Source organism: Microplitis mediator, chromosome 3, assembly GCF_029852145.1.
Source record: "Microplitis mediator isolate UGA2020A chromosome 3, iyMicMedi2.1, whole genome shotgun sequence".
Lineage (NCBI taxonomy): Eukaryota > Metazoa > Arthropoda > Insecta > Hymenoptera > Braconidae > Microplitis > Microplitis mediator.
Window position 1 is genome coordinate 7,010,592 of NC_079971.1, and position 20,828 is coordinate 7,031,419.

The 20,828-nt window shown below is 30.8% G+C and overlaps 2 protein-coding genes across 3 annotated transcripts in view; one reads left to right on the top strand and one right to left on the bottom strand.

Annotated features, from left to right (window-relative positions):
- Window positions 1-10,984, top strand: part of LOC130665132 (myb-related protein B) — a 29,706-nt gene extending 18,722 nt beyond the window's left edge. For both annotated transcript variants that reach the window (XM_057465415.1, XM_057465414.1), the window contains exons 2-8: window positions 785-971; window positions 2,836-3,000; window positions 4,582-4,900; window positions 5,620-6,665; window positions 7,441-7,530; window positions 9,181-9,300; window positions 10,199-10,984. In XM_057465415.1, coding sequence (XP_057321398.1) covers window positions 785-971; window positions 2,836-3,000; window positions 4,582-4,900; window positions 5,620-6,665; window positions 7,441-7,530; window positions 9,181-9,300; window positions 10,199-10,333 — 2,062 coding nt within the window. In that variant the 3' untranslated portion in view covers window positions 10,334-10,984. The remainder of the gene's footprint in view (window positions 1-784; window positions 972-2,835; window positions 3,001-4,581; window positions 4,901-5,619; window positions 6,666-7,440; window positions 7,531-9,180; window positions 9,301-10,198) is intronic.
- A 2,416-nt stretch (window positions 10,985-13,400) lies between these two features.
- On the bottom strand, window positions 13,401-19,888 carry LOC130665398 (RING finger and CHY zinc finger domain-containing protein 1). The gene is made up of 6 exons (XM_057465747.1): window positions 19,599-19,888; window positions 18,951-19,249; window positions 17,108-17,425; window positions 15,424-15,702; window positions 15,253-15,343; window positions 13,401-14,067 (listed from the first exon to the last, which is right to left on the bottom strand). The coding sequence occupies exons 2-6, from the start codon at window positions 19,092-19,094 to the stop codon at window positions 13,988-13,990; spliced, it is 912 nt and encodes a 303-aa protein (XP_057321730.1). The 5' UTR covers window positions 19,095-19,249; window positions 19,599-19,888; the 3' UTR covers window positions 13,401-13,987.
- Window positions 19,889-20,828: the final 940 nt, after the last annotated feature.

Sequence of the window (20,828 nt, forward strand, 5' to 3'; positions counted from 1 at the left end):
AAATAATTTTTTGGGCAAAATTAAGTTTTCGCGGGAACTATAATTGAATTCAAAAAATGACCACCCGCACAAAAAAATATATAAATAACATATATGTCCCATATAGCCGATACATCGATGCATATATGTCACATATATATTTTTTCGTGTGGGCATTGGTCAATTTTTCGATAGTCAATTGTATATGTACCTGAAGATCGGAACGTTTTTCGCAGAACGAAAATAAGAAAAAAGTAAAAAATCTACTGGATCAAAATTTCGGAAATGTTTCGCACGTCACCCGAAAATGGCAGGCCAACCTCAACTACCCCTAAATTCTGACAATTATCAGATAATTTCTTTGGGTTATACCACTAGCCTCTACACAGAAAAAGGATTTCTTAGCACAAAAAATGTTTACTTACCCTAAGAAATTTTTATGACCCTGAAGTTAATAGACAATTAAGAATTTTAGGATTTTTTTTTAAACAAATAAATTACAAAAAAAAAAAAAAAAAAATTACAAATATGCACTTGTAGAAAATTCAAAAAACTATAGGTGCAATTTTTTCTTTTTTTTTCTAATTTATCATTTTTTAAAAAATCCAAAACTTATTAAACGTCGGGTAATTTTAGTATCATAAATTTTTTGTATTATGAATTGAAAACAAGTTTTTTTGAGGTGAGGAAAAATTTTACACTGGAAATTTTTTCTCGCACCAAGAAATTATTTTTTTCTACGTTCGTTTAATTATTCATATAAATTTTATTTAAAAATATTAATTGAATTTTTTTTTTATTTCAGCTCGAGATCAGGCTACGATTCGAGTAGTGGGGATGAATCAGAAAGCGATTATCAAGTGGCTTCTTATTCATCAAATGCCCATTCTGTAAATCAAACGACAACTACAGCAACAGCAACTACGACGAGTAACAGTACGAGCAATGCGCAGTCGAAGCATATTAACAAAGGTCGTTGGACCAAAGAAGAGGTAAAGTTATATTTTTGAATAATTAATTATTGAAATTAATGTTGATGAATAACATAAACCAGTGGATGAATAACATACTATACGTGTTGATATATTTTTGTCCGGTTAAAACTTGCTCGTATATTCAATACATATACATATATATATAATAATGACAATAATCTTGACGGCTTTTATTACAATCTATGACGATATAACAATGAATCAAAAGCATTGTTAGGGATGATCCTGTTGTTACCTGTCCTTTTTTCTCACTAGCACGCGCGATCAAATATTATGTAGTACAACTCAATGTATGAGGTTTCTCATGGGAAAGTTGGCGAACCTCTATCCCACGTGCTTTCATTCGATGTAAACTTTTAATATACTTCTACATAAATTTATCCCGATTTCTACGAAATTTTTTTTCGAATCGAGGGGAAAATGAAAATCCTTTTGTTGCAAAAGAATTTAATTATTTTTAAAATATATGGAAATTTAATTTTTTAATGTACAATTTTAATTAATAAATTATTTTATTTTTTAATATTTCAAAGAATTAAATGAATATTTTTAATAGCACGGGTCAAAAAATTTGATCTGTTTTAAATAAAATAAAATTTTTGAGTTATTTATATTCAATTTTACTTTTTATTTAATTAATATGCGAAATTCAATCGAGTTTTGTCTGTACTATTCTTTATTTAGATTATTTTTAGATCAAAAACAGACTAAAAAATAATTAATGGGCAGAAAAAGTATAATTTTGGTCTGGATAAAAACTAAAGGCAAAATATTTTGAGAAAAAAGTCGGATTTTTATCTACAGGCGACCAAAATCAGACTAAAAATTTTTTTAAAAAAGTCTGAAGGTGCAAATAAAATAAAAATTATTATTAGATTTAAAAGAGATAAAATTTTTTGACTGGGGGACTCGGTCTCAATAATTTTCGGTCTTGTTTTGGTCGCCTCTAAACCAAAATCAGACTTTTACTGTCTATTATCTATATTATTAAGAAAATAAGGAAAATTTTGTTTCCGCCATATCTATATGATACAATTATCTATCTATATTATTAAGAGAATAAGGAAAATTTTGTTTCCGGCATATCTATATGATAGAATTAGTTGATGTTACTAAAATTGGTATCATTAGATAGGTCTTGACTTGAATTTGTGCATTTTCATACTTTAAACTGTTTTTAATTGCCAAGTATTGAGATAAATAGATTTATCTATATCATTCGAATTACATTTAAATTACGCGGGAAAAAAGACGATCGTATTTATTTTCTTTAAATAAATTAATACTTTAATTATTCTGTCACTAAATATGACTGAATGTCACTGAATATATAGCTATATTATTTATATCGCGTTACTTAGTCCAAAATGACAGATTTTTCTACTCCCTTTTGGTTTTAGGAAGCTTCTCAAAGCCAAAAAAGTGTGCATAGAAAAAAAAAGGATTTATTGACACAAAAAATCTTTACTCGCCTAAAGAAAATTTTTACTTACCCCAAGAAATTTTTTGCATTGTGAATTGAGAACAAAAATTTATTTAGAACTAGAAAAAATTACTTGGTGCGAGGAATTATTTCTTGACCAAAAAAATCTTTTCTCACTCCAAGACAATTTTTGTATTTAATTGATAATGCATAAAATTTCTTGGTGCAAATTAAAATTTTGTTACGACAAGAAATCCTTTTTTTCTGCGTATTTTATAATTTTAGTAGTGATCTTTGGGCAGTCACCCAGTGACTGCAGGTTGCTCGTTTTTATTAGTCTGTTTTCGATCGTCTTTAGATAAAAAACCGCTTGAAATGTTAATAAAAATTAAAAGACAGATTAAAATCATGATTAATTTTTTTCTTTTTTTTACGTAGGATGCATTATTGAAGCAATTAGTGAGTAATGCGGAAAAACATCGCACCGGACTCAGATGGGACTCAGTAGCAGCGCATTTTCCTGATAGGAGTGACGTTCAATGTCAGCAGCGTTGGGCTAAAGTTGTTAATCCAGAGCTCGTCAAAGGCCCATGGACCAAGGAGGTAAAAAAAAATCTCATTATACTTCAGATGACTACAAAACGAAAAAAAAAAAAAAAGAATTTTATCTAATAGACACTGTGATATATTTCGGTAAGGACTTTAATCCTTTTAACCCTTATTTTTTTGAAAGCGGATTCACTTCAGTTGGACTTTGGCCATAATGAGACGGCGATGGCAAACCAGCAGAACCGGTTTTATTTTAAAATTTTCCGATTGTAAAGAGAAGGATACAGGACAAGAATTCGCGGGTCTCTTGTGAATACACGTGGACGTGCTTGTTATTTACAACAGTCGGCGTCTTTCCGGGTTGCGCAATCATTTTAAAGAATCATTCATTGAGTTTATATTCACGGTGTTAGTCTTGAAGAATTTAGAAGTGATTATAAACCATAGTCACTCATCTTTGACCCTGTTTACATCATTTAGAATGTTGTTTTTTTTTCTTTTTTCTATCTAACATCTCATTCATCATTTTTTTTATTCGAAAAAATTTTTTTCATCGTTGACTCATTTGTACAGCGACTTATTTTTACTGTATATAATTTGTAACAAGAATATGACATAATAATTAAGTAAAAACTCTCATGTAAGTGAAGTATTTATTCATCTAGTCAATTTCTTGGTGCAAAATTTTTACTCTTCCTAAGAAAATTTTTTAAATATGAATTGAAAACAAAAATTTTTTGAGGTCAGAAAAAATTTATTAAGACAATAAATTTTTTTTTACTCCTAAGAAAATTTTTATTGACCCTAAGAAATTTTTTGCATTACGAATTATAAAAGAAAATTTTCTTGGAGCGAAAAAAAATTCTTGAGCCAAGAAAAAAAATTTTTCTAGTCTTAAGAAATTTTTTGCATTATGAATTGAAAATGAAAATTTTCTTGGAGTGAAAAAAAATATTCTTGAGTAAAGAAAAAAAATATTTTCTAGTCCTAAGGAAATTTTTATTTTCATTTCATAAAGAAAAACTTTTCTTGTAACAAAAAAATATTTTTTTCTGAGTACATAAAATAAAAATGATTGTATTGAGAACTGAAACGTTTTCTTCTCTGTTCTCTTGAAGATTATTCCGACTATAGCAAAATGTGTTGAGTACAGTACTGTTGCTCTGCATTGGAGTTGCCTCAGTGGCAATGCACTCAGCAACAGCCAAGGGCATACATATTACACTGTTGATGTTTGCGTGGGGCCTCACTGCACACCCGCTTTGCCCGCCCGCTCGGGCTCCATTATACTGCTATTCCAAGATGCCTTTCGAGATGTTAACTTGTACCCATGTAACTCGGATTTTCTTTTTTTCTCATTTATTTTATTATTTTTTCTTTGTCGAGTAGTTGCCCTGCCTTGCCTTGGAGCCTTGAGCGGTCGCATTCAAAGATATTCTGCGAAATTTTAACTTACACTGACACTGAAGCTGCGGTACTCTGTCTGCACCGGTATTTTTTTTTTCTTATTTTACCGTGAGACATACATTAAGTCCAATTGCTATGTACGAACAAAAAACTTTTAAAGACTATCAAGATGATCCATTTAATTTAAAGGTATTTTATTAATGATTTTTTTTTTTTAAATACCAACAGGAGGACGAGAAAGTTGTAGAACTTGTGGAACGTTACGGGCCGAAAAAGTGGACACTTATTGCAAGACATTTGAAAGGTAGAATTGGAAAGCAATGCAGAGAAAGATGGCACAACCATTTGAATCCAGGTATCAAGAAAACTGCGTGGACTGATGCTGAAGATAAAATAATTGTTGAAGCACATCGGCGCGTTGGTAATCAGTGGGCTAAAATTGCAAAACTTTTACCTGGGCGAACTGACAATGCTATTAAAAATCATTGGAACAGTACAATGCGGCGAAAGTATGAGACAGAGGAAGGAAAAATTACTGGGACTAGAGGTAAAAAATAATAATTATATTAATCAATTTAAGAAAATTAATTTAAGATTAAATAAAAGACCTAGTACCCGATCAGGGAATTAATTCTCTGATCGGGTACTAGTTCCTTGATCGGATACTATTATAGTTTCTTGATCGGGAACTAGTTCTCTGGTCGGGTTCGATTTCCCTGATCGAGTTCTAATTCTCTGATCGAGTTCTAATTCTCTGATTGAGTACTAGTTCTCTAATCGGGTACTAGTTCTTTGATCGGGTACTAGCTCATTGATCGGGTGCTAGTTCTCTGGTCAGGTTCCAGTTCCCTGATCGAGTACTAATTCTCTGATCGAGTACTCTCTGATTGAGTACTAGTTCTCTAATTGGATACTAGATCATTGATCGGGTGCTAGTTCTCTGATCAGGTTCCAGTTCCCTGATCGAGTACTAATTCTCTGATCGGGTTCTAGTTCCCTGATCGGATACGAATTTCCTGATTGAGTACTAGTTCTCTGATCGGGTACTAATTTCCTGATTGAGTACTAGGTCTTTTACATTAGATTAAAAAAAAAAATATTTATAAGTTAAAAGATCTAGTACTCGATCAGAGAACTAGTACCCGGTCACTCCATGTATTTGTATAGATACATTCATTAAATATAGATATACAAATACATGAGTAGTCAGGTATTGAATCTCACCTTCCACTCATAATATTTACATACTGTTTTTTTTTTACTCAGGTCGTGGTAGAAGAAAAACAACGGAAACTTCCATGAACGTTAAAAAAGAACCACGAGTTATGCATGATGAATCATCGTGTCCGGATAATTTGTTTAAAGATGAAAATAGCCGAACGGCAACGATAACATCTCAGAGTCTCGACATGAGTTCGTTGGATTGGTCAGGCGGTTGGGGACAAACGCATCATCAACAAGTACAGCAACAATCTCAGCAAACTACTTTATACCATCATAACATAATGTCAGCTGAGCAGTCCGATGACCATCACCTGGACTCACCTCAACTGCGACACGAGACTCGAATAAAACGCGACCCTTCGCCTTTTTCGAAGTATTTCAACCTGGACATGGGCGCTGAAGCCAGTGGTTCTGGAACATCAGATATACGTCTGGTGCCCATGCCTGATCTTGAAGATGAGGATGACCGTAAGAGCAGTCCGCCACCAATCCTACGAAGACGTCGTTCTTCACACTACAGTATGATGCGTGCCGAGACTACTAACGACAGCGGAAACCAGTCCGTCGACTATTTATTAAGTCAGCAATCATCATCATCACAAATAGTTACAACCGCTCCTTCAACGCCAATAAAACAGCTTCCATTTAGTCCGTCTCAGTTTCTCAACAGTCTCGCAAGTCCAGAAACCTCTTGGCCACGTGCCAGTACTCCTAAAGGTAGTCCTGGAACTCTCACGACGCCCCAACCTTCAGGTTTACGTCGTAACCAAGGGGATGGCAACACACCACGTACCCCAACACCTTTCAAAGACGCTCTTGCCGAAATAGAACGACGAAGTGGAGCAACAACTCAGTTACCAGCAACACCGAGTCGTCTTGATGCACTTACGGAAATAATCAGACAGGAAACTGATCGTGAAAGTCTCACTGGCAGTAGTATTCTTCAAGACTCTGGATACGGCACTGGTCGCCGGCGTGGAAAAGAGAACAGCGCACCGGGTGGAAAACGAGCACGCAAAGCATTATGTCAAGCTTGGGCTAGTAGTAGTCATGACCACTCGGAAATGAATTTCGCTGTCGAGACGCCGGTTTGTTTTCATTTATTTTATTTTAAAATCCGGTCAGGGAACTAGTATTCGATCTCTCCGTAGATTTTTATATCTGTTAGGGTGATTCGATTCCGGTAAATTTTTTTTTTTACACTCATAAATTTTTTTTAAATTTCAACTCTACATTCTAAATTTTCTTGAACTATTTTTTAAAATGTCTTCAATGCTCAGCCGCATTTCAAGTCATCAAGTCTCCGTTTGCTGCATTTTATAGCCAATTTTTCAAAAGTTTTCGAAGTAATTTTACTGTGACTTAAAATTTTTTTTCTGTATTGGCTCCAAAAGTTATTTTTCTAATGATAATTTGAATTTTTATTTGATTTTGACTAAAAAAAAAGTTTACATTAAAAATGCAAATAAAAAATTTTAAAGATTTGATTTTCTGCACAGAAAAAAATAATTTCATGTCGCAAAGAAAATTTTTCGCATTCAATTCATAAAAAAGAAATATTTTTTCTGTGCTCACGCATTGAGACGTCGCATCTAAAGTTAAAATTTCTGCTTCTAGTTATCAGAAAAATGGCGCATGCGCTAATTTTTATCATTAATTTTCTCATAAAAACCGAGCAGGAATTTAAACTTTCAGCCCAGGTATGGTGACAAAAATCACCAGAATCGAATCACCCTAGTACATTCAGTAAAATTTATTAGATTTAAAAATCTGAGTGATCGAGTACTAGTTCCCTGACCGGGTACTGGGTCTCCTACTTCAATTACCCAAATTTATTTACCCATATATTTTTTAAATTTACAGAGCAAAAGTATAGACACATCAGTGTTATTTTCACCGGCATCAATGGCCCTAGAGGACAGCTTTCTAGCGGCAGGACCCAGTCCGTTGAAGGTAGAGCACCAATCCCAAAGTCAAAGTCAAAGTCAAATCCAAAGTCAACCTGCCTTATCCTGGTTTTACTCTCGCACCAATCGCCTTTAGACACGCTAGCCGGCCTTTTTCTTTCATTATTATTAACTATTTTTTAACTTTTATGTGTTTCTTTTCTATCGTTTTAATATTCTCTCTATCGTTTGTTCATTGTTGAAAATAACATCTCTCTTTTTTCAAAATTAAATCTCATCCAAACTCTTGTACTCTGATGCCAATCGATTACATACTGCAAGAGTTTGGATTTATTTTCTAACACAAAAAAATTATATATCACGCACGTACATTTTATGTTGCGAAAAAAAATCCTGTCCCCCTTCCTCCAAAGATTTTTTTTTCTATCGTGCTAATGTATATATATTTATGTATGAAAACGAAAAAAATCCCCGATATTGTTCCCAGAATTTATTAATTAATATTAATTGATGTTAAAAAAAATTTAGTTATCAATTAGTTCGTCTGTTAATTATATTTATAGAGGCGCGAGATTTAATTTATTAAAATTAAAAAAAAATTAATTTAAAGTAATTAACACTTCGGTAATTATTCGGTTTAATTTATTCGGGTCTAAGACATCGAACTTATTTATTTTTGTCTTTATAATTAATTTATTATTATTATGTTTAAAAGAAATACATCACCTCAATTTAATTAACGATCTGGCAAAAATTATCAAGCTTTAGTGAGTGATGTATTTTAAAAAATTAGTAATAACGTTTTATTGTTTTTTTTATTAATTATTTTAATATTTATATATTTTTAAAAAATGTTTTCTTTTTTTTTTCTCGTTACGTTGGGTTGCCATGACAGTAAAAGTTGCGGACGTCTGACAGTTTTTAAAATTTTAAAATAATAAATAAAAATGTTTGTAAAGTAAAAATAAAAAAATGCATGTGTAGACAATTGAAAACTCAGTACATGCATTTTTTTAAATTAAAATTTTTTTTATATGTAATTTAAAAATTGTCGTATGTCTGCTACATTTACCCTCATTGGGTTGCCGCATGTCTGCACTAACGAATAACTCCTTGTACAAAAAAAAAAAAAAAGTTACAGGCCTGGCCTAGCGTACCAAAGTACCTCGATTGTAATTCCCACCTTTACCTTAATCCCGACCCGACCTACCTCGTCAAGGCGCTCTTTTAAAGATTGCAAATGTACGAGCACCCCAAAGATACTGAGCGATGGCTCAGTAGCCGCAGCGGCCTCGGCAAGATATTTTCTAAGAATTTTCACCCATACCAAATACAGAGGCTCGCCTAGTCACCGCAGCAAACAATTATACAAAAAAACTACTATTTTATACTATTTTTTTATTTTATTTCTTTTCTGTTTCACTGATGTAAAAAAAAATTCAATGAAAATTACCTTACTTCCGACCTTTTTTTTATGTCTAAATATATATGTATATATATATATATTTTTTTACAAGGAAAGTGGAAACTGTGTATACATATGCATGTAAATATATGTGTATGTATATATGTGTACTTTCAAAAACTCTGAATTATTGACAATCTTTAGAAAAAAAAAATATGTATATGTATATGCTATCAAATTTAAAATTTCTTAAAACTTGCCGGCTGTAGCTAGTGTGTCTATCCTTTCCAGACTCCCCAAGACTTAATGTCAGTCCAGAGGAAGTCCACCGCCAAGAGGGCGATCTCGTTTGACGCTTTTGACAGTCCAAGTATCAGCCCGTTGCTTATTAGACCACATAAACGTCCGAAGGTTTGTTTCTATTGACAATATCATAGACAATGAATTGAGTTGGAGGTTCTGATAAATTTGTTGGGTCCAGGGGGTTCCTGATTGAAAAGTTCGATTGAATATGATTGGAACTCAATGGGATTTTTGTCAGATTCAATTGGAAATAAAAATTAAATTAGAAGTGTTGGGGAGAGACTCATCCGGTTTTATTTAAATTGGATTTTGGCGGAAAATAATACATTTATTTTCCATTTAAATCCGATAGAAATTTTTTAATCGGATTTCTGATCAACTTTCTATTGAATTCATTAAGAATTTTCCGATTAAATCTGATTAGAATTTTCCAATTGAATTCAATCAGCGTTTTTAATCAGGGGTGAGAATCTCAAGTATCTGATTGGTTTTTAATTGGATTTAATCGAAAAAAAAACTTATTATTTTCCAATCAGATTGAATCGGATTTCATCAGAAAATTAATTTTTTTTTTCAATTTTCCAATTGATTCTGATTAAATCCGATTGAAATTTTCCAATTAGATTCAATCGGAATTTTAAATCAGAGTGAATTTTTGCTTTCGATTGAATCTGATAGAAATCCAATTGAGTTTTAAGGCTCGGCCGTAGCCAACGAAATCTCGAATAATGAAAATCTTCTGAGGACGTTTGTCTTCTGCTTTTTGTCGGAATCTAAGTCGATAAATCGCTTTGTCGGAAAATCGCTGTTATAATAATTATTTAATAAATAATTAGAATTCTTAATTTCGAGATTTCGTTTGGTGCGGCCCAACCTTAATGGGAATTTTTAATCATGGACCATCTGGATCCAAGGTATTCCTCAGAACCTTAAACTTAATTCATAAATTACTGGACCGTAACCATAAATAATTGTATAAATAATCATTATTTATTTTATTTTGTAGGTACAATTAGAAGCACAGTGGACGATGGTAGCATGTGGACGAACACAAGATCAATTAGAAATGACACGTGCGGCTCGTCAATTTCTTGATTTTCATGGATTGCCAGCTTTACGTCCTCGTTCTTTAAATTTTTAATTTAATAATTTAATATATATATTTACCTATATATAAATAAATATATATATTTATTAATAATAAAATTAATAAGAAATCAAAATTGATGAGATGGGCTGATCGTTTTGTTGATAAATGAGTATTTAACGACACGAGATGCCGATATTGAAACTAGTCGGAGCGCGTAATTTTTTTTACGTGTTTGCTCTTTTAAACTTTGGGGTTTACAAGCGTCGTATGACTGCTTCTCTGTTGTTTTTAATAGTTTACAGTTAAGTGAAAAAAAAAATTAAGTAATAAAAAATTAAAATTTAAAAAAGAAAGAAAATGTTTTTAGTCAATCAATTAATTCTGAAGATTTAAAAATCTTCCATCAGTATTGTAAATTTGCCAATATTATAAATATATACTCGGATCAATATTGTACTTTGATTCACAATATAATTTGGTATTAAAATTGATTTATTATTCTCTTTTGGAAAGGATTAGAAAGAATTGCACCGAGAATAAAATGTATTAAATAATTAATTGGATTATTTGATAGGACATATATATATATATATATAAATATATATAACACTATTCGGCCATTACGTACAAAGAGCCTTTGTAATTGGTATTTATCTTACATTTTAATAATAAAGATCGCACGAAAAAAGACGAAATATAAAATAATTTTTTTTTTTTGTATGCATGGGAAGAGATAATTTTTTTTTTTAAATACTACAATTTTATTTTTCTAGTGCAGTATTTTTTAAAATTCCCGCTAAGAAAATTGAAAATTTTCATGAAAAAAAGGAAGTCGTTGGTTCCGATCTGATTTTCAATAGATCTCGAGGTTTAATATTTGAAAACTAAAATATCCCAAGTCGAAATATTAGACGTAAGTTGAAAGCCCTTAACGTTTTGAAAGTAAATTGAACGATTGTTTTGTATTTTGGTTCATAAAAAATTGGTAATTTCATGATTTATGATTTTAGTTTAATGATAACATTAATTAATTTATTTCAATATTTGTAATCACAATTTTCATAACCTTGATATCATAATATATGAATAGGTATAAATATATAGTTTTAAAGATAGAAGTATGAAACTGAAAAAAATTTTTTTTCAAAAAAAGAATTTTTTAATTAAGAGTCAGAAAGGTGGACGACAAAATTTTACGGAATTAACGTGATTATAATCCAGGGGCGTGTTCAGAATCACACTCTGGAAGAGAAATATTCAACTCCTGCGTTCAGAAATATCCTCTAGTCGAACCAGAGATGCGATTTAACATTACAAAGGTACTAATCACACCTGGATAGGTAATTTTTCACTTCCAGAGTGTATTTCTGAACACGCCCCAGGAGTACAAAATCGATAAAAAAAATTTTTCGGTATGCTTATGTTTTCTTATTGTAAGTCTAAATAGGTTTTAGTTACGTTTTCGATTTATGATACTCCAATCTACGTTTTGAATAGGTTGAAAGCTGTCAAATTGAGTTTTTAATGTCCATAACGCTCAGTTTACGTTCAAAACGTTAAAAACGTTCAATTTACGTTTAACATTTCGACTCGGGATCACTTGTAATTTTTGATCCCGCGCGTTTTTATCCCCCGACAAAATATCCTCGACGAAATATCCTCGACAAAATATCCTATCAGCAAAATTTCTCTTTTTTATTTAAATGTTTTATTTGTACTATTCACAACTAATTTAGGTGCTTGTTTTTCAGGAAAATTGTGAAAATTATATCGAAAGATATTTTGACGGGGATATTATGTCCGGAGATATTTTGTCGGGGGATATTTTGTCCGTAAGATATTTTGTCGGGGAATGAAAACGCGCATTACCGTAATTTTTTTATTAATATTTCATTTTTCAAATTATTATATTTACTATAACTCGGAAACTATGGACTTTAGCGACTTGACTCATAGGACTTTTTTTGAAGGGAATTAAATTTCCTACAAAATTCCCATTAACATTTTTAGTGTACTTTCACTGGTTTACGTTCTGCAAGCCGATAAAGGTCAATTTCATAGGAAAAATGACTTCCGCAACGAACACAAGTGAAACATCTTGAATATTTAATTAATTAATGGAACGGGACCTAAGTCCACCTTCGCCGATCGGAGACCGAGACCTCACTCTTTTGGGCATAGCCGCGCTGCGAAATCCCTTCTTTTCTACCATAATGCGAAACATTAAGCAAGATCAATATTGGCGAATATTATAACCCTTAAGATCAGAGATCCTTTGTATTGCGTGTAGGTGCCGAACCAACAGCCACTACGAGTCTTTGCCCATCAAATCCTAGCTTCGGTTTCCCTTAGCCGGCTTGGATGGATTTGCCCATAGTATCAATTCCATGTATTGGTCGACATACCACTTGGTCGAGAGGGGACGTGGTTTCTTCCCCTGCCTTCCTGAGAAGACACCCAGTAAACATCTTGAATAACAGCTGTTACTGTGGGCACTTTTGAAGAACACTAAGTTCCCTACAATTTGCGAAAAATGGCGCTTTGATATCATAAAAAGCAGCTGAGTATTAGAAAGTTAAAAAAAAAGTTACTTGATTTACGTGTTTTTTAAATGGGAAATCTTTGAAATCAAATGGAAACTTAGGCTTGAAATTAAGAGGTCAAACTTGACAGGAATTTGTGTTTCAGCATAAAGAACAATATTTTGCTTGATGAGCAACGAAAATCAAATTTGCGCCGGAAACGAAGCACCCTAAGATATAAGACCATCATTGAGTGAATCGTTTTCTTTAATCAGGAAATTTATTCAAACTTCCCGCTAAGAAAGTTTAAAATTAAAAATAAAAACAAGTTATTGGTTTCGGTTAAATTTGCAAAAACCGAATTTTCAACAGATCAGAGGTTTTGAAGTCCGAGGAAAATATTCTGACTATTTTCGAGTAAAATAAAGAGCGGGAAATTTTGGGGTTTGTCCACAGGGTCAACTGTTTTTCAGATTTTTTTGTTAATATGCTCAGGAAAATAATTTTTTATTTCAATTGAATTTTTTTTTTAAATACTAAAATTTTATTTTTCTAGAGCAATTTTTTTTTGTTTTTTCATTTCAAAGAAATGGAGCATAATTTTATATTACAATTAATTCACGCGCACACTATTATGCTGATACGCTATCATATTTATAAATAACAATAATTGAAATTTATTTAAATATTTTACATTCGGAATGATAATAACATTTATGGAATGACAAAATGGAATTACTGTTTCAAATTTATCATTAAAAAAAAAAACTGTGATTATAAATGCAGCTTCATCTTATCTTCCATCGAAGCTTTGATGGATTTCTTCATGATTTGTTAGCAACTATCAAAGTTCAAACGTCAGATTAAAGTAATTAATTAATATTAAAAAAAAAAAAACAAAAAAAACTTAATAGTCAAAGCGTCAACAGAATGTTTGGCTACAGTGCTTTCAAATATTTTTTAAAATTTAAAAAAATAATATTACGTGTAACATAATTAAATATATTAATAACAATTTGTAAAACGATAAAAAGTATTCACAAAATTATCTAATTCTTCACCATCTGGTGTTGAAGTAAATAACGGGAAAATTTTTTTCTAAATTATTTAGTTGACTTATGTAATAGCCATCAGATTTTGTATATCAATTTTGATAATAAAATCATTAAGCTTTCGGAACGTTTTATTGAGATCCGTTGTCAGCAGGTTGTTCTTGATCACCAGTACCACTTCCACTCGCTGCTCCTTCTAGATTATCAGGATCTATTGGCAAATTAATTAATCAATTAATAAATACACTGTAAAAAATTCTGAGTCATCGCGGATCAAATTCCCGAGGAGTGAAATTCCGTGTAAAAAAAATTTGACATGTGGAACTTGTAAGTTTGAGAAAAATTAGAACTTGAGTGGAACTTTTTTTGTACTTTTGTAATTTTGATAGAAAAAAAAACATTTGCCTAAGTCTTTGTATGAGCGTCAGTCTGCCGTAGGTCGTCATAATTCCTCTACTAGGTACCAATAATACAGGATCGAGTTCAAAAATTTTAAAAATCGGTTATTTGGGAAATGGCGGGAATTTCAAATTTTATAGATAATGAAAATTTCTGATTCTGTGATTTTTTGTCGAATTTTGAGTAAAAAAAAAAAATTTCTCAAAACGTATTTTTACTACTCTATGAAAAAAATCCATGAATTCCCACATCGCGGTTCCGGGTGGTATCGATATGGTTTCCTATAGAAATCTAACATAGATCTCGATATAGACTCTCACATGGGTTCTTATGGGAATCTACAGATGCCAAATCTATATGGGAATCTACAATGGATTTCCATGTGGATTTTTATCTTGATTTCTTATGGAAATCTGCACCATGTCAAAATGGGAATCCAGGTACCCACAGTTTCTTGTGTGGATTTCCTATATAAATCCATACCACTCCTACATTAATTCCTATAAATTCTTATATAAATCCATACTTTCCTATATGAAATTATATGGGTTCTCATGCAATCCCACATGGATTTTTTTGATCGGGTATATTTTACCCTCGTTCGATAAAGTTCCCATTAAAAACCAATAGCCGAATAAGAAGAAAAAAAAAAAAAACGGACATAAAGTTCCAAATTGTAAGTTTTTGAACTTTTTCGAAACGAGGGTAAAATGTAGTTTTTTATTTTACTACCAAAATTACAAAAATTCCACTCGAAGTTCTGTCTTAAGTTTAGAAGTTCCACATGTTGAACTTTTTTGGAAAATTTTTTTCACATGGGAGAGTTTATTTTAATATTAAAACTCCGATTTTTTTTTAAACTCCGGAACTCCGAGTTTAAATTAAGGATTAAATTCGGATTTAATAAAATCCATAATCTCTTCGTATTCATTCCCAATTCTTGGTGTAAAAAGAAAAATATTTATATTAGATTAGTTTGAGAATTAAATTTCAGTACCTGGACACGGTGACCCTTTGATTCTACATGTATTATAACTGCCACAGTTTAAACATTTTAGTCCAACAACATGAAATTTAACAGTTGATTCCTACAGAAAAATAATTAAATAAAATTAATGACTTAATAATATAACATATCAATAATTTATAAAATAAAATAAAGAGTTACCTCATGACAGTCTTTACATAAAATTTCTGCTTTGTAATCTTTATACTCCGGCGGCATTGGAGTAAGTGATACCTCAACGTCTAGAAATCTCCAGAGATCTGTCATATCAAGAAGAGAAACTTGACAAGTAGGACAGGCATAGTGCCCGGAGTGTAAAAGCTCCTCGAAGCAGGTACGATGAAGTAAATGCCCGCAATCAGGAATGTGACAGGGTATGCGGCTCGTGTGAATGTCTTCTAAGCATACAGGACAATTTGCATGTGAAACATTTTCTACGCACTAAAAAAAAAAAATAATTATCATTATTATTCATTAAATTGTAATAATATCAATTTACAAAATAATTTATGATACTGAAGTTAGTCGACGTCTAATAATTTTTCGATTTTTTTGAGATAAATTATAAAAAAAAATTGCACCTGTGGTTTTTTTAATTTTCTACATGTGCATATTTTTAGTTTTTTTTTTTTTTTTGTAACTGAAACGTTAAAAAAAAAATCCAAAAATTGTTAATTGTCTGCTACCTTCAGTATCATTAATAATCAGAGTGGCCACAAAGAAATGATTTCGAAATTCCCAGATATTTCCCGGTTTTCCAGTAAAGTTTTTTACATTTTCCCCTGATTTAGAAATTTTATTCGTATCATTTAGATATTCAAAGTTTTTATTATATTTTCATTTTTAATAATTAAATTTGATAATTAAATCATGGGAGAAACCATAAAAAATGGCAATAAAATAAATTAATATTGCCTACTTTTGATTACTCGATGTTAAAAATGTATAAGTTAAAATATTTAATAAGAAATTTTATGATTCAAATAAATTCAAAATACACTGGTTACAAAAGTTAAGGGATATTAAAAAAATTTTAAATTTTTTCGTAATTTTCAACAGTTTTTGTCTCGAAGGAAAATGGTCGTACAATAAAACCAAAAAGTCAAACTATAGCTTCAAGTGTCTAGTTTTCTGATCTGGATCTTTAAATTTTTCTATTATGCTCGGTTCCGGAGCAATAAAAAATCAATCATAATTATCGAAAAAAATTTATTGAAGCTCGAAGACCGTTTTTAAGACGAGCAAAAATTTGGTAAATTTCTTTTTTGATAGTTTTCTTAGGATTACTCCGGAGCCGCACATAATAAAAAAATTTAAAGACATGTTTAGAAAACTAGACACTTGAAGCTACAATTTGCTTTTTTTGTTTTTTTCGTATGACCATTTTCCTTCGAGTTACAATCTGTTGAAAATCACTTTAAAATTTGAAATTTTTTTAATATCCCTTAATTTTTATAACTAGTGTATAATTTAAAATTTTTTAAATTTTGAACTGTTACAATTTAATTCCCGGATACTTTTCGAAATTCCCTGACATTTCTATGATATTTCCCGGTTGCATTAAATTCCCTGATCATTCCCGATATTCCCGGTTTTCCCGGTTCGTGGCCACCCTGAATAATTACACTGTAAAAAATTTTGCGAGTGAATGCGGAATGAAATTCACTCTGAAGAGGACTTAATTTTAATATTGAAAGTGAATGCGTTTAAATAAAAGAAACTCCGAATTTACTCCATATGCAGAGTTAATTTTTTTAAAACTCTTGAGTCTGGATTTAAATAAAATCCTTATTTCCTCCAAATTTTTTCCAGTGTATTGAGATAAATTTTGAAAAAAGTAATGTACCTTATGTCCATTCTGTAACTGTACTGGCAAACACATATTACATTTTTCGCAATGAAAAAATCGATCTCTTCCACCAACTCTGCAAATTCCACATCCATCACAATGGTATTGATTTTTGTCTTCATCATCAAATAAATTACATTCTAAACACGTGTACTTGCCAAATCGACAGTGACAATTCTGACACGTGGCTTGTACGGGTTGACGAGTGTCACACAGCACGCATATTAATTCAGTAACTTCTTTACGATTAACTGTATGTCCTTCTTGTTCATCATGACAAAACCGACATGTGTATACTTTGTTACAGCAGGGTGTCTGTAAATATAATTTATTAATTAGTTAACTCTCTATCAGAGCAGAGCTGCCGTTTTTGTCCTCTTGAAAAATTTTATAAAATAATTTTCAATGTCAGCAATGTCATAATTAATTTTTTTAATTCATGCAAAGACAATTTAATTAGTAGTATAATGAAAATTTTTTTCATTAATTAAAATAAAATATTAGATGTCTAAAAATAGAGCAGTGGCCGCAATTCCACTTCTACCCTCTAACGATTTAATTATTAGTGTCGTTTAATTGACATTAAGAGGACTGGAGTAAAATTAAACAATTTGTTATTTCTATAAATAGTTTTAGATATATCTTGTAAAGTATTCATCATACTATGAAATTTGTATTGACATTATTTCGAGAAAGTCGATAGCTCGATTTTTTTATGAAAATAAACATTTTTTAAGTTTTAAAACTTGAACAGTTGGAAATTCATCTATTGCACTGAGATCATTTTTATAGAGGACTTCAAGCCCTACAAAAAGACCCCGAAGATGAGTCGATTGTTCAAAAATTCCCTGAGTAGGAACTTTTTTAAAAACATGTGATATAGTTCCGGTGTGCCGTCAACTGATCCCAACAATTTTATATCACAAGTGATCCCTACAACTTGATCCCATTGATATTCGGTTGAAAATGATGAAGATGATGATAATAAAAGTTATAAAAATTTTGATGAAACTGATGAATTAGGTCAGTTGTCAGTTGGATCTAGTCTGTGGGATCAATTGTCGGGGATCAGTTTAAACGGAACCTTTTGTCCCATGATTTTTAAATGGGAAAACTTGAAAATTAAATCGCGAGCTTTTAAAACTAAAATTAAGGGTTCAAATCTTCAGGAAAATTTTTTTCTGTCTTCTACAATAAAATTTTTATGAGCTAAGAAAAAAAAAATTTGTTTACATTATAAATTAAAAGCAAAAATTTTCTTGAGCGAAATAAAGGGGATTCGGTTTCCGTGGCGCTGCCAAATGACCGCGAAATCTTGTAAAACTCGACGAAATAATACTTGATAATTTTAAAGAATAAAATTTTTCGATATCTCGCTCAGTTTTCGATAAAAATGAGATTTTTTAAAAAAAGTTAAAAATTTCATAGATTTTAATATTTTCAATTTTTCTTCGTATTTTTTTCCGGAAACTTCATTTAAACACAAAAATATTTAAGGAAAAAACGTCTGAATTTGTTCATTTTTGAACAAGTCACAGCTATCTGAAGAAAAGTCTTATTTTCTCGAGTTCTACAAGAATTCGCAGTCATTTAGCGGCGCCACGAAAACCGCCGACTTCCCGAAATAAATTTTCTGCGTCAAAAATTTGTTTTCAGTTCTAAAAAACTTAGTCTTCAATTCATAATGAAAAATATTTTTTCCGTGCATATATAGATATATATTATCATCCTGGACTAATTATTGATCCATTTTTATTCGCTTGCGTGCGGTCAACAATTTTTTAGTCAACAATCTCATGTGTAAATATCAAGCCTCAATAAATAAATAAAATATATTAACCACAAATTTTGATTTCCTTTTGTAATGATCACAGCCATAGTGTTCCTCAGAATCGTTATCTTCTACATCAGGACTTGTCGATGCATCAGCTTCTTTATTGTCATCAATATCATCACCAGCATTCGTCTCATTACTCTTCTCCATGGTTCTCTCTGTCTCTCCCTCTTTCTTTATCTTATTCTTTGCAAACTAACTCAAGCTGATGATTTGTCTGGTCAATTAGCACAGTCTGCAGTCAAAAATCCGCGGAAAGCTCAATGTCTGCGACCTTGTATCTGCACACAGGATCCACGTATTAGCTACAAGTAAAAAAACAAAAGTTTTTAATTTTTTCCATACAAAATTTCCTGATAATCATCAGCAATTAAATAGCAGATATTTCTAAATGTCAATGACATGATTTACATAAAAAAAAATACTTATTTATATATAAATTGACATTTAATTCAAACTTAATAATTACGATGCTACATTTCATTACTTCATTTCTTTTCTTTTTAAATATTTAACTTTTCGTTGGTATAAATTTTTTTTTTTATCCACAAAACATCAGTATTTTATGTATAGATTTTGTTTTATTTGGATTGTAATGAGACAGTGGCACGCAAATAAATAGATAGTGGATGACATAAATAAAAAAATATTTACCAGCGTAATTGTAATAATTCCGAGTATTCAGACACTGATAGTTTTATTCTGTACTGATATATGACGGGTACAGACATGATGGCACTCACGGTGCGTATTTATAATTTCATGTCGAGAAATAAAATCATCAAGTAGGAGACACACCAAGAAAAAGAAACACCACACGTTTTTATTAATACTGTAGATATCAAATGGTTTTTATATAATTTTATAAATATAAATTTTGATTGATTGTAATAAAGTTACAGTGGACCAATCAATATACATTTTTTACGTTGGAAATAAAGTTGAGTGGAGGCCTTTAACTTTTATGATCCTGAAGTTAGCAGGGAATTAAAACAAAAAATAAAAATATGCATGTGTAGAAAATTTAAAAAACTACAGGTGCAATTTTTTCAAATTTTTTTTTTTTTCAATTTATTGTACAAAAAAAATCCAAAAATTATTAGACAGCTAACTTCATTATCATTGAATGTAGCTGACAGTTTAAAATTTTTTTAATTTTGAAATAAGTGAATTAAATGTAAATCGAATAAAATTTCAAAAATGCGCTTTAATATAATTTGAAAATGAGTATGTGGATTTTTATATTTTTAATTCGTTCATTTTTAAATTAAAGTCGGTCTTAAATCTGCTACATTTACACTCACGGTTTATTGCGCATTGAGTTGTTGAGAACGAACCCGATTGATGAAAAGAAAGTAGCAGACGTAATAAGACTGGAAAGTACTGACAGAATTTTTTAATTTTACTTTTCTTTTGATTTTATAATCAATCATTAATTCAGAGCTTAGGAAAAATGATACTGAAGATAGCCATGAGTGTGAATGTAGCAGGCATGAGACAAATTTCAAATTACAAATAAACGAATTAAATAATTAAAAATATAAAAATAAAAAAAATGCACATATTCATTTTAAAATTCTATAAATGTGTATTTTTTAAATTTTATTCGATTTTTATTTAATTCATTTATTTCAAAATTTTGAAAATTGACAATTGTCAGCTACATTCACACTCATCTAATAATTTTTGGACTTTTTTAAAAACGATGAATTATAAAATTAAAATATTTAAAAAAATTGCACCTGAAAATTATTAATTGTCTATTAACTTATGAGTGTGAATGTAGCAGACATCAGACAGTTTATAAACTTTCAATAAATTAATTAAAATAACGAAATTTAAAAAAACGCGCGTATTAATTTGTCATTGATCTAAAATACGCAT